The sequence below is a fragment of the Amblyraja radiata genome, chromosome 39 (genome assembly GCF_010909765.2).
Source record: "Amblyraja radiata isolate CabotCenter1 chromosome 39, sAmbRad1.1.pri, whole genome shotgun sequence".
Taxonomy (NCBI): domain Eukaryota; kingdom Metazoa; phylum Chordata; class Chondrichthyes; order Rajiformes; family Rajidae; genus Amblyraja; species Amblyraja radiata.
This window is the reverse complement of record NC_045994.1, coordinates 3,278,259-3,291,886: the sequence shown is the minus strand read 5'-3', so window position 1 is coordinate 3,291,886 and position 13,628 is coordinate 3,278,259. Positions and strand designations below refer to the sequence as shown.

Below are 13,628 nucleotides of genomic sequence, written 5' to 3'. Positions count from 1 at the left end.
TTACATTGCACACAGCCCAGTCCATCACACAGATTGAGTGCTGAACTACTATCTACCTCTTTGGTGACCCTCAGACTATCCTTGATCGGACTTTGCTGGCTTTACCTTGCACTAAACATTATTCCCTTCTCATGGTAGACAAACGTGCTGGAGAAACTCAGCGGGTGCAGCAGCATCTATGGAGTGAAGGAAATAGGCAACGTTTCGGGCCAAAACCCTTCTTCAGACTGTTGCGGGGGGGGGGGGGGGGGGGGGGGGGGGGGGCGGGGAGAAGAAAGGAGAAAGGACTGAAGTCTGAAGCAGGGTTTCGGCCCGAAACGTTGCCTATTTCCTTCGCTCCATAGATGCTGCCGCACCCGCTGAGTTTCTCCAGCACTTTTGTCTACCTTCAGGAACATCTATGTCCTGCACTCTATATATTTTCCTTCACTCTGCCTATTGTACACGAGTTTGGCTTGATTCCATTTATGTATAGTATTATCTGATTTGTTTGGATAACAGGCTGAAACCTACCGAATAGTGAAAGGCCTGGATAGAGTGGATGTGGAGAGGATGTTTCCACTAGTGGGAGAGTCCAGCACCAAAGGTCATAGCCTCAGAATAAAAGGACGTACCTTTCGAAAGGAGATGAGGAGGGATATCTTTAGTCAGTGGGTGGTGAATCTGTGGAATTCATTGCCGCAGAAGGCTGTGGAGGCCAAGTCAATGGATATTTTTAAAGTGGAGATTGCTAGATTCTTGATTAATATGGGTGTCAGGGGTTATGGGGAGAAGGCAGGAGAATGGGGTTGAGCAGGAAGGATCGATCATCCATGATTGAATGGCGGAGTAGACTTGATGGGCTGAATGGCCTAATTCTCCTTCTTATGAATTAATAGAACCTTGGTTCTGGTTACAATAATAAAATAAAATTTAAATCTGTATGAAATGTTGTCAGGATTTGGACTTTGCATTTTCAACGGCACTGAAGCCCTCTGATGATATTGGGCAGGTAACAGTCAAACTTTAGATATACATATTGGATCAGAAGATGCAACACACGATACAAACAACAACTTCAGCTTCTGGAGCAGATTGTTCACTTGCTAGCGTTCTAAACATTCACTCAGCTGAGGGTCACTTGTGCAAAGTCCTTGAAATAGCAAGCTGTAGTTATTTACTGTACTTTACTGGAATCAGCCAATTCGTGGAAAAGTCAAGGTCTGTTTTGGATTAAAATTGAGCCAGAGAGCCAACGATACTGCTTTCTAGAATAAGTCAGTGGGAGATGGGCAGTGTGACAATGATGCTGTCTGTGCTCAGAAGACAAACTCTCAGCCTTTCTTTGTAAACATCCATCAGGAATTGATCATGTCCAGTCTCCACAGCAGATACCATTCCAGACCAAGGAAAGAGAAAAGCCAACAGCATTCAAACACAGGAACGCAAGAAAATAGGAGCAAGGGTTGCCCATATGGCCCATCGAGCTGCCCTGCCATTTTATATGTTCATGGCAGATCTATGCTAGCCTCAATTCTCCTCCCTTTCCATACTCTTCTCTTCCTCTGGACAGGACAACACTCTCATCATAGAAATGATCCTGGTGATTCTTCTTTGGACAGCACAGTGGCACAGACTCTACACAAATGCCCCTGTCCCACTTAGGAAACCTGAACGGAAACCTCTGGACACTTTGCGCCCCACCCAAGGTTTCCGTGCGGTTCCCGGAGGTTGCAGGTGGTTGCAGGTAGTGGAAGCAGGTAGGGAGACTGACAAAAACCTCCGGGAACCTCCGGGAACCGCACGGAAACATTGGGTGGGGTGCAAAGTCTCCAGAGGCATCCGTTCAGGTTTCCTACGTGGGACAGGGGCTTTAGGGCAGCACAGTGACGTAAGCTGGTAGAGCTGCTGCCTCACAGCACCAGAGACCCAGGTTTGATACCGACCTGCGGTGCTGTTTGCACGTTCTCCCCATGACCACGTGGGTTTCCTCCAGGTGTTTTGGTTTCCTCCCACAGCCCAAAGACGTGCGGGGTTGTAGGTTAAATGTATTTTCCCCGCATGTGTAGGGAAAGTAGCATTAGTGTAGAACCAGTGTGAGCTGGTGATCAACGATCGGCATGGATCTCACTGGACTGAAGGGCCTGTTTTCATGTTGAATCTCATATATTATACTTCTCCGTGGATTGTCACCTTGTCGTGGTGGAGAAGCTTGTGGAGATCCTGAGAGCGATGCCGTCTGGAGCTATGCTCCTGGTAGGGCCACCCATGGCGGCAAGGTCGAGGGGGAGGTCTCTGACAAAGAGCAATCCAACCAAGACCTCAATGGTGGTACAGGCGGAGGACGATGGCTGACCTTAGCGTCACAACGGCCGGGAAGGCGGATGAAGGCTGCAGCAGAAAAGGGTCTCCGGTGGTCTTGGATTCCATGCCGCTGGATCCTGACCCAGATCTGTCAAGGACTGTGGGGTGGCTGCCTGTGCACCAGTCTCCCCACGTTAAACAAAGTCACACACAGGCATCCTCCAACCCTGGAGACACCCATGGTCAGCCATGACCGAAGGGGGCCTAAGAAGAAGATACTATACTACACTGTCTCCAAATGTACTATATATTTAGTTAGGTAAGGGGACCAAAACAGTACACAGTATTTCATGGAACATCTCCCAACACCCTGGACAATTGCAACAAAATGTCCCTATTTTTAAACTCCAAGGCTCCCGTGTGGCAAATGTCGTGCCTCTGTTTAAGAAGTGCTCCAGGGAAAAGCCTGGAATGTACAGGTCAGGGGAAAGGCAAGCGAGAGATATAGATGATGATGTAGAGAGATATAGAACAAATGAATATAAGATATGCAAAAAAGTAACAATGATAAAGGAAACAGGTCATTGTTAGCTGTTTGCTAGTTGAGAACGAGAAGCTGGTGCAACTTGGGTGGGGGCGGGATGGAGAGAGAGGCAACGCAGGGGTTCTTGAAGTTAGAGAAATCAATATCAAACCACTGGGCTGTAAGCTGCCCAAGCAAAATATGAAATGTTGTTCCTCTAATTTGCATTTGGCCTCACTCTAACAATGGAGGGGCCTAGGACAGAAAGGTCAGTGTGGGAATGGGAAGGGGTGTTAAAGTGTTTGGCAACCGGGAGATCAGGTAGGTTCGATCGAGTCTGCACCCAGGTGGCATGAACATTGAATTCTCACAATTCTGTTAGCCCTTGCTGTCTCTTCCCTCAGCCCTCGGGCTCCTCCTCCTCCTTTTTTCTTTCTTCTCCCCGCCTCCCCCCACCCCCATCAGTCTGAAGAAGGGTTTCGGCCCGAAACGTTGCCTATTTCCTTCGTTCCATAGATGCTGCTGCACCCGCTGACGTTCTCCAGCATTTTTGTGTACCTTCGATTTTCCAGCATCTGCAGTTCCTTCTTAAACACTCTATGGAGTTCAATGGAGATGTGCGGGTTTTGGGGGTTTTTTGGGTGCCTGGAGCGTACTGCCAGAAGCGGTGGTGGAGGCAGATACGATAATGAAGTTTGAGGCTTTTAGATTGGCACATGGACATGCAGGAGATAGACCATGTGGAAGCAGAGGAGGTTAGTTTAACTTGGCATCATGTCTGGCATGGGCCTGAGGGCCTGAGGGCCTGAGGGCCTGAGGGCCTGAGGGCCTGCTCCTGTATTGTATACTTCTATGTTCCATGCATTTCTGCCATCTCTTTGTTTGCTGTTATTAATTCACCTTGTTCTCTCGAGGCTGCATGACGATCTTTCTTATTTATTCCCATAAATACTTTTATTGTTGCATTTTATACTGCATGCAAGTTTGCTCTCAAAACTCTTGATGTCCCTTCTTTGGAACTCCTGAGTCTTCTGTTGTTGGTCTTAGAAACTTCCCAGTCCTCCAGTCCATCATTAATGGACCTGTCCCACTTAGATGATTTTTGGGGCAACTGTTGAAAATTTTGGGGCGACAGTGGCAACAATTTTTGCTATCGTAGGTTGACGTGGTTGTTGTCGCCAGGTGTCGTAGGTGAATTCCATTCATTCCACTGGAAGTCGCCTAAAGAGTCGCCTAAGTGGGACAGGCCCTTAACAACTCTTGCCACGATGAATACCTCAAATAGGAATCGACATCACCTTTGAACTTTATCCACTTGAACCTGTTCCACTTAGGCAATCTTTTCGCTGTCAAGTCAAGTCACTTTTATTTCTATAGCACATTTAAAAAACAACTCTCGTTGACCAAAGTGCTTTCCATTGGTGGAGGTACTAATGTTATACAACAGTGGTTCATAGATTAAGTACATACATAAATACATACATATAGCCCTCCCTCAGAGGACGTCAAGAAAGGCTTGAGAGTAAAGATGAGTTTTAAGTCTCGACTTAAAAGAGTTGATGGAGGGGGCAGTTCTGATGGGAAGAGGGATGCTGTTCCACAGTCTAGGAGCTGCAACCGCAAAGGCACGGTCGCCCCTGAGGTTATGCCTAGACCGCGGGATGTTCAGTAACCCCAAGTTGGCCGATCTGAGGGACCTGGAGGTGGTGTGGTGGGTAAGCAGACTTTTGATGTAGGTGGGGGCAAGGAGGATCTTGAAGTTTATTCGGAACCGCACAGGGAGCCAGTGGAGAGAGGCCAGGATCGGGGTGATGTGGTCCCTTTGTCGGGTGCCCGTCAGGAGTCTCGCTGCGGTGTTTTGGACCAGTTGCAGGCGGGACAGGGAAGATTGGCTGATGCCAGTGTAAAGGGAGTTGCAGTAATCGAGGTGGGAGGAGATAAATGTGTGGATGATCTTTTCGAGATCATCAAACTGGAGGAATTGTTTTATTTTAGCTATCGTCCGAAGCTGGATGAAGCTAGCTTTTGCTTTGACTTGTTTGTCAAATTTCAATGCCGAGTCAAATATCATGCCAAGGTTTTTAACGTGAGGTTTGAGTAATGGGGTAAGGCTTCCAAGGCTGCCTGCTATCGATTTGATTGAGTCCGAGGGGCCGAGTAGGATGATCTCAGACTTACTCTCGTTTAGTTGGAGGAAGTTCTGGGCCATCCAACACTTTATACCCTCGAGGCAGTGGGTAAGGTTAAGTAGATTTGATCGTAGCAGTGGTAGCAGGTTGCCGTAAAAGCGGCGACTGGACCCCGCACCTACGACAATGTCTACGCCATCTACCACCAAGTCGACGTCAGGCTATGGCAAGCTACCGACAACCGCCGACCCAATCATCGCGACTCAGGACGTCCACCTACGACCACACCTACGACAACCTACGACCACACAGGCGACAACCGAAGTCAACCTATGTCCACAAGCTACGACAAGCTACGACCCTGTCGCCGGTACCTGTTGCCGGTTGACGTAGGTAGTCGCTAATGGAATTCACCGAAGTCAGCACCCAGCGACAACCTGCGTCATCCTGGCGACAACCTACGACAGCGCCTATGGCAGGAGATGACAAGCTACGCCAAGCCCACAGTCGCCGAAAGGTTTTGAACATTTCAAAATCCAGCAGCGACCAGAAAAACGTTAAGATTCTTTAGGCGACTTGAGGAGACTACTCACGACCATACAGGCTTCATCCCGCGACCATGTAAAAACAGCTAATCGCCTGGAGTCGCCAAAAAGTCGCCTAAGTGGGACAGGCCCGTTACAATGCTCTGAACACACGCTTCTGGTGATTTCTCAGCTGGAAGTCTATATGCATGTGAAACCCAATGAATACAGTTGGGACAATGCAGGGTGTAGGGTGAGCGCCTTCTCAATTGTCATTCAGTAAAGAGTGATCTGATGCATCTTTGTTGAACCTGGCTGGAAAATAGCCGTTAACCTTCGTGTTATTTAGTCCTTGTGTGGTTTGTCAGAAAGGTTAATATTCTTTTTTGTGTACCTTCGATTTTCCAGCATCTGCAGTTCCTTCTTGAACAGGTTAATATTCTTGATGACTTGTGGCTGAATATGTTTTTGTGTGTAAGAAAACATGTGACTTTACTGCAGCTGCTATCTGAAGATAGTTCTGGAGTAAAGTCTATATTTCGCTACATCATTATGAATAAAAATAACACTTTTAACGGCAAAAAAACCCAGAATTCGAGTTCTGTGATACAATGGGCCATTCGCCTCACAGTTCCACCACACTGGTCAATATAATCATGGCTAACCTGCATCAGGCCACAACTCGCTCTCTGCACCAGTTCCCCAGAGCCTGAATTCTCTGATCTTCCCAAAAGATCCAGAAGGGTGGCGCAGCGGTAGAGTTGCTGCCTTGTTGAGTTGAGACCCGGGTTCGATCCCGACTACGGGTGCTGTCTGTACGGAGTTTGTACGTTCTCCCCATGACCGAGATCTTTGGTTTCCTCCCACACTCCAAAGACATACAGGTTTGTAGGTAAATAGGCTTGGTATAACTGTAAATTGTCCTTAGTGTGTGTAGGGTAGTGTTAATGTGTAGGGTAGTGTTAATGTGCGGGATTGCTGGTCGGCGCAGACACGGTGGCCCGAAAGGCCCGTTTCTGCGCTGTATCTCTAAACTAAACTTATCAAAACTAAAATAAAAGTATGAAGCAGATGCGTGCTGCAAGCCAGACTTTGCTTACCTGCATATTAAGTCGGACGCGGTGAGGGCCAAGACCATGTCGAAGGAAAGAAGATGACAATATCTGATCATCACCGATCTTGTGGGACTCAAGACCCAGAGGAGGACATTCTATAAAAGAGAGAGAGAGGCATGTGATGAATGATAGGTGGGTTTTTGATTATACAGAATATGATTCATGAATGGAGCAAGCCACCGCTATAGAATTAAATCATTTCTCTCAATGAAGCTCTTGCTGATCCACCTACACTTTAGAAACATGGAAAAATATTCTCAAAAATTGTCTTTTATAGTCAGACTCACGTCGCAGCGGCCTCTGCAGTCCGTCTGTCGTTTTTTTATTTTTTGTCTCGTTTGTATGTAGTTTTTATTATTTTTTTTAAACTGGGTATGTGTGTGGGGGGTGGGAGGTGGGGAAACTTTTTTAAATCTTTCCCCTGCACGGAGAACCCGACCTTTTCTCGGTCGGGTCTCCGTTGTCGTTGGGGCCGAGCACCGTGGAGCGGCCTCCAACCGGAACGACCTGGGGGCTCCAGTCGCGGAGCTGCGGACTTACCCACCATCGTGGAGCTGGCCGAGTTCGGAGCAGGAGGAGCGGTGGTGGTGCGCTGCTGTGACCCGACCCAGGAGATTCGGAGGCTTACCGCAGGTCTGGTGGACAGTAACACTGGGAGACCGCTTTTCGGGGCTTCCGCAACGGCGACTTCTCCCGCCCGAGTTGCGGGGTTGAGGATGACCTGCAGTGGGGCCTTACATCGCCCGGCGCGGCTTTATAATTGCCGCGGGACTTATTTACCATCGCCCGCCGGGGGCTTTGACTCTGACATCGGGAGGAGAACGAGGAGTGCAGGGGAGAGATAAGACTTTGCCTTCCATCACAGTGAGGAGGAGATTCACTGTGATGGATGTTTGTGTAAATTGTGTTGTGTCTTGGTTCTTCTTCTTGTTTGTATGACTGCAGAAACCAAATTTCGTTTGAACCTCTGGGTTCAAATGACGACAAATAAATTGTATTGTATTGTATTGTAGAATAGAGATCTTTGGCTCGTTCACCAATATTCCAAAACTTACTTTGGTCATCGAAGATACACACAAAATGCTGGAGTAACTCAGTGGGTCAGGCAGCAGTCTGAAGAAGGGTCTCGGCCCGAAACGTCACCTATTCCTTTTCTCCACAGATACTGCCTGACCCGCTAAGTTATTCCAGCACATGATCATGAATGAAAATCCGTCACCAGAGACTCAGGTCTGACTCTAACAGAGCACCAAGACCGTGTAAATATTTATATATGTGTGTATATATTTATATTGTGGTATATGGACACACTGATCTGTTTTGTAGTAAAGGCCTACTATGTTCTATGTGCTAAGCAAAGCAAGAATTTCATTGTCCTATCAGGGACACATGACAATAAACTCACTTGAACTTGAACTTGAACTAAAACTGTAAGAAGTACATTTTATGGATGAAACATTAAAATGAGGCCCCACCTGTCCTCTCAGGTGGATGCAAACAAATGTATGGAAATATTACAAAGATCATAAAGTGATCTCCAATGCTTTGGTCAATAACTTGCCCTCACCAAGTAATAGTAAATTATTGTTGCCAATATCACATCACAATACTGCTCGTAGGATCTTGGTTTGCCTAGTTTAATTTAGAGATATAGCACGGAAACAGGCCCTTCGGCCCACCGGGTGCGTGCCGCCCACAATCCCCGCACACTAACACTACCCTATACACACTAGGGACAATTTACATTTATAAAAAGCCAATTAACCTACAAACCTGTACGTCTTTGGAATGTCGGAAGAAACCAAAGTTCTCGGAGAAAACCCACGCAGTCACGGGGAGAACGTACAAACTCCGTACAGACAGCACCCGTAGTCAGGATCGAACCCGGGTCTCTGGCACTGAGAGAGCTGTAAGGCAGCAACTCTACCGCTGCGCCACCATGCCGCCCTTGTTGTTGTGGACAGACTAGCTGCCACTTAGCCTACACTACAGTAGAATTACATTTCAAAGATGTATGATTAGCAGTAAAGTGTTTTGAGATATTGAGATAGGCACGACTCACATACAAGTGTTTAAGAAAGAACTGCAGATGCTGGAAAAATCAAAGGTAGACAAAAATGCTGGAGAAACTCAGCGGGTGAGGCAGCATCTATGGAGCGAAGGAATAGGCGACGTTTCGGGTCAAGACCCTTCATCAGATTGATGTGGGGGTGTGGAAAAAAGAAAGGAAGATGCGGAGACAGTAGGCTGTGGGAGAGCTGACTTACATACAAGTCATTCTTTTTATTTTTTGCATTAAATTGTCCTTCAGGTACATTTACCTTCTCTGTCAAACTGGATATGATCGCTTGACCATGATGGGCCCACTCCTGCATACGTTCCATCTGGGCAAGTGTGAGATGCTGCACTTTGGGAGGTCAAATGTAAAGGGAAAATATACAGTTCATGGCAAGACCCTTAACAGCATTGCCACACAGAGGGATCTTGGGTTCCAAGTCCAAGTGGCAAAGAAGGTGTATGGTGTGCTTGCCTTCATCGGTTGAGACATCGAATATAAGAGTCAGGAAGTCCTATTGCACCTTTACAGGCTAGGTCAAGTTTGGAGTTTTGTGTTCACTTCTTGTGGTCCTATTACAGGAAGGATGTGGAGGCTTTGGAAAGGGCGCAGAAGAAGTTTACTAGAATGCTATGAGATCTGAAGAAGGGTTTCGGCCCGAAACGTTGCCTATTTCCTTCGCTCCATAGATGCTGCTGCACCCGCTGAGTTTCTCCAGCATTTTTGTGTTCCTAGAATGCTACTTGGATTAGTGGGATTTACAATAAGGTGAGATTGGACAGACTTGCCTTGTTATCTTTAGAATGTCAGATTTTGAACTTATGGGGCGCATTGAGAAGTTAGACACAAAGTGCTGGAGTAGCTCAGCGGGACAGGCAGCATCTCTGAAGAGAGAAGGAATGGGTGACGTTTCGGGACGAGACCCTTCAAGTCTAAACCAGCATCTGCAGTTCCTTCCTACATAATGTAAAGGTAGATATATCTTCCAGCGTGGAAATGTCAAAAACCAGAGGGCGTAGCATTAAAGTGAGCGAGGCAAAGTTTAAACGAGATGTGCCCGGCAAGATTTCTTTATACAAAGTAGTGGGTGTCGGGTATGCGCTGGGAGGGGTGGTGGTGGAGGCAGATACGATCAAGGGTTATAGATAGGCACATGGATACGCAGGGCATGGAGGGATGTCGATCATGTGGAGATTAGCTTCACTTGACATCATGCTTGGCATAGACATTGTGGGCCAAAGGGCCTGATGCTGTGCTATATAGTATATGTTCTATGTTGGGACAGAATAGTCTCCTGCGTCTTCCTGCTTTATCAGGACAAGTGAATACTTGATCTTCACTGTCGGGGCACTGTTACTGCTTGTCATTATATGCTTTGCCAGAGCAGATACATATTCACTTTCCTCTGCTCTGTCAGGCCAGGCTAGTACTCGCATGTGCATGCTCTCTTGGGGCAGCCCGATACCTGAATGCATCCTCCTAGTTAGGGCAGGTTGGAAGCTGGATAAATGTTGCAGGAAGGAACTGCAGATGCTGGTTTAAACCAAAGACAGACATAAAATGCTGGAGTAACTCAGCGGGACAGACAGCATGTCCGGATAGAAGGAATGGTGACGTTTCGGGTCGAGACCTTTCTTCTTCTCAGCAGTGGAAACAACCTCTCCATATCCACTCTATCCAGGTCTTTCATTACTCTGTAAGTTTCAATGAGGTCCCCTCCTCAACCTTCTAAACTCCAGCGAGTACTGGCCCAGTGCTGTCAAGCGCACATCATATGCGAAGCCACTCATACCTTGAATGTTTAAGAAGGAACTGCAGATGCTGGAAAATCGAAGGAAGACAAAAATGCTGGAGAAACTCAGCGGGTGAGGCAGCATTTATGGAGCGAAGGAAATAGGCGACGCTTTGGTTCGAGACCCTTCTTCAGACTCATTCCTGGAATGAGTTCTGAGAGCTGTTGCCTCACAGCGCCACAGAACCGGGTTCCATTCTGACCTCGGGTGCTGTCTGTGTGGAGATTGCACGTTCTCCCTGGGAGTTTCCTGTGGGTGCACCAGTTTCCTGCCACATCCCGAATGATGTGGGGGTTTGTAGGTCAACCGGCCCTCTGTAAAATGATGATCTTATGAAATACAGGGAAGGGATGATGTACAGCTGCACAAAATGTAAAAACCATGAAAACTCAATGTGAATACATGGATCTAATTTGAGCAGTTTTCAGTTTCATGGTTGAATGGTACGGCTGCATTTAAGTCTATTAGTCTAGCCAGAATGTACATGAACTATCTGGTTACAATTTACTCCTTCAATTGCTACCACAATGCTTCTTGAGTCAACATCCAGAAATCACAAGGCCCACTGAAGAGACGTTAACTTCAATGTGGGTGGCACAACGGTTCAGTAATTTGTCCCGCTCTCGGTCAGCGCCGGCGCGGAGTCGGTCAATGCCGAGAACAAGGGACAAGGATGGGTCCGGCGGCCGAGCGAGGGGGCGTCAGAGAGCGGGGAGGGAGGGCCGTCGGTGAGTGAATCTGTCGGTGAGTGAATCTGTCGGTGAGGGAAGACCATCGATGAGTGAGGGCTGCCGTCGGAGTGAGGAGGGACCGAGAGCGTGGGGGGCCATCAGTGAGGGAGGAGGGATGTTGGCAAGAGTGGCGGGCTGGTGGAGAATCATCACCCACATGAGTGCCGGCATTCGTTCGGTTGAGAACTTGCCGCCAAGGACTAAGAGGGACCCGGTGTGGGAGTGCAAAGAATTTACAGCTTCAAAGACCCTAGTTTGGCCCTGACCTGACTGGCTGTCTGACTGGCAATCACTGAGGTGCAGAGTTAAGTAATGTAGCAGGGAAGAAGCTGTTCCTGGACCTGCTGGTCTGGCAACGGAGAGACCTGTAGCGCCTCCCGGATGGTAGGAGGGTAAACAGTCTGTGGTTGGGGTGAGAGCAGTCCTTGACGATGCTGCGCGCCCTTCGCAGACAAAGCTTGCTTTGGACAGACTCAATGGAGGGGAGTGAGGAACCGGTGATGCGTTGGGCAATTTTCACCACCCTCTGCAGTGCTTTCCGTTCGGAGACAGAGCAGTTGCCATACCATACTGTGATACAGTTGGTAAGGATGCTCTCGATGGTGCAGCGGTAGAAGTTCACCAGGATCTGAGGAGACAGATGGACCTTCTTCAGTCTCCTCAGGAAGAAGAGACGCTGGTGAGCCTTCTTGACCAGTGTTGAGGTATTGTGGGTCCAAGAGAGGTCATCGGAGATGTTGACCCCCAGAAACCTGAAGCTGGAGACACGTTCCACCTCCATCCCGTTAATGTGGATGGGGGTGTGCGTGCCGCCCCTAGACCTTCTGAAGTCTACAATGAGCTCCTTGGTCTTCTTGGAGTTAAGGGTCAGGTTGTTGTTAGCGCACCATGCTGCTAGGAGCTTGACCTCCTCCCTATAGGCCGACTCATCGTTGTTGCTGATGAGGCCAATCACCGTTGTATCATCTGCATCCTTGATGATGGTGTTAGTACCATGTACAGGTGTGCAGTCGTAGGTGAAGAGGGAGTAGAGGAGGGGGCTCAGCACACAGCCCTGTGGAACGCCGGTGTTCAGGGTGAGGGTTGAAGAGGTGTGCTTGTCTAACCTAACAGACCTAACAAATCTGTTCGCCTTTTGAGTGTGGGCGGAAACCGGAACACCCGGAGAAAGCCCAAACGGTCATAAAGTGAATGTACAAACTCTGTGCAAACAGCCCCTTTAGTCAGGATCGAACCTGGGTCTCTGATGTTGTAAGGCAGCAACTCCACTGCTGCATCACCCCTAGATGAGCAAGTTGTTTAACTGGCCACTATAATATACTTCTCTGTGTCGGCAAATGACAAAATAATCAAAGGGAAATTGAAAGGGTGTGTGTCTGAAGGAAGGTCCCGACCCAAAATATCATCCATTCAACTCCTCCAGAGATGCTGCCCGACCCACTGAGTTACTCCAGCACTTTGTATTTTCTGTTTGTCAGAGAGTGTAAGTCAGAAGGGAACAGGAAGTTAGTGTTTGGAACTGCGGAGAGCACTTGGTTGCAGACACCATGGGCCGATCGGGCCAAATGGCCTTCCTTTGTATTGCAATTAGAACGTTTTCCTGCAACAGTAAAGGGCCTGTCCCGCGTGGGCGACATTTTCAGCGGCGGCCTGAAAAGAGGATGTCGCGGCATGATCGGGGCGTGACGCGGGGATGACGCATATAGTGACGCACGGTGTCTCCCTGTCGCCCCTGGATTTTGTGTAACGTTCAAAATCTTCAGGTGACATCTGGGTGTCTTTTCATGTCGTGCGCCCTGTCACACGCTGACGTACGCTGTCCTGTGGGTGACACCCGGTGATGCGGGTATATAAAGCGCCGACTTATCCATTAAAAATGTATTGGTCCTTAGATTTATTGTAGATAAGTTCATTTCCAATGTGATTATTATACTTCGGTGTAACCTTCTTGTGTTGTGAAGGTGACTGACACGGAGTGTCGTAGCTTGAAGTGACGGTGACGGTGAATGTGGTACAACTTGACGGTTTTTAGGGCGTCAGTCACTAACGTTCGCAGTCGCCAAAAAAATCGCAGCGTGGGATTAAAGGCCCATAGCAGCAGAAGAGTTAACATGCACAGTAACACATGCAAGCACTTTGTGTTGGCACATCTGTACTGTATTAAATTTGGCTCTGACTTGGGATTAGAGTTGGTGGAGGAGGCAGATCAAATGCAAGGATGATTTAAAGCCAGCAACAACATAGCAGCTTCCAAAACCTCGATAAATATTGACTTAGGGAGAGAGCAATATCACAGCAGTGTTTCTGGACAAAAGCAGACAAGACCTGGCAAAGGAAGCCACAATCTTAGAAACCCTGAGAGAACACCAATAAAAATGTTAATGTAACTCAGTGAATGCTATAGAAACTGATGCAGGAACCACAGATCTAGGCCATAGATCCCGAGACACAATTTAAAATCCAACCAAGATTGC

The 13,628-nt window shown here is 48.0% G+C and overlaps 1 protein-coding gene across 1 annotated transcript in view; it reads right to left on the bottom strand.

The window, feature by feature from the left end:
• The window catches only part of LOC116967400 (inactive carboxypeptidase-like protein X2), a 90,306-nt gene that overhangs the window by 35,820 nt on the left and 40,858 nt on the right, over positions 1 to 13,628 (bottom strand). Inside the window, exon 11 of the mRNA XM_033013920.1 lies at positions 6,560 to 6,669. Within this exon, the coding sequence (XP_032869811.1) occupies positions 6,560 to 6,669 (110 nt within the window). The remainder of the gene's footprint in view (positions 1 to 6,559; positions 6,670 to 13,628) is intronic.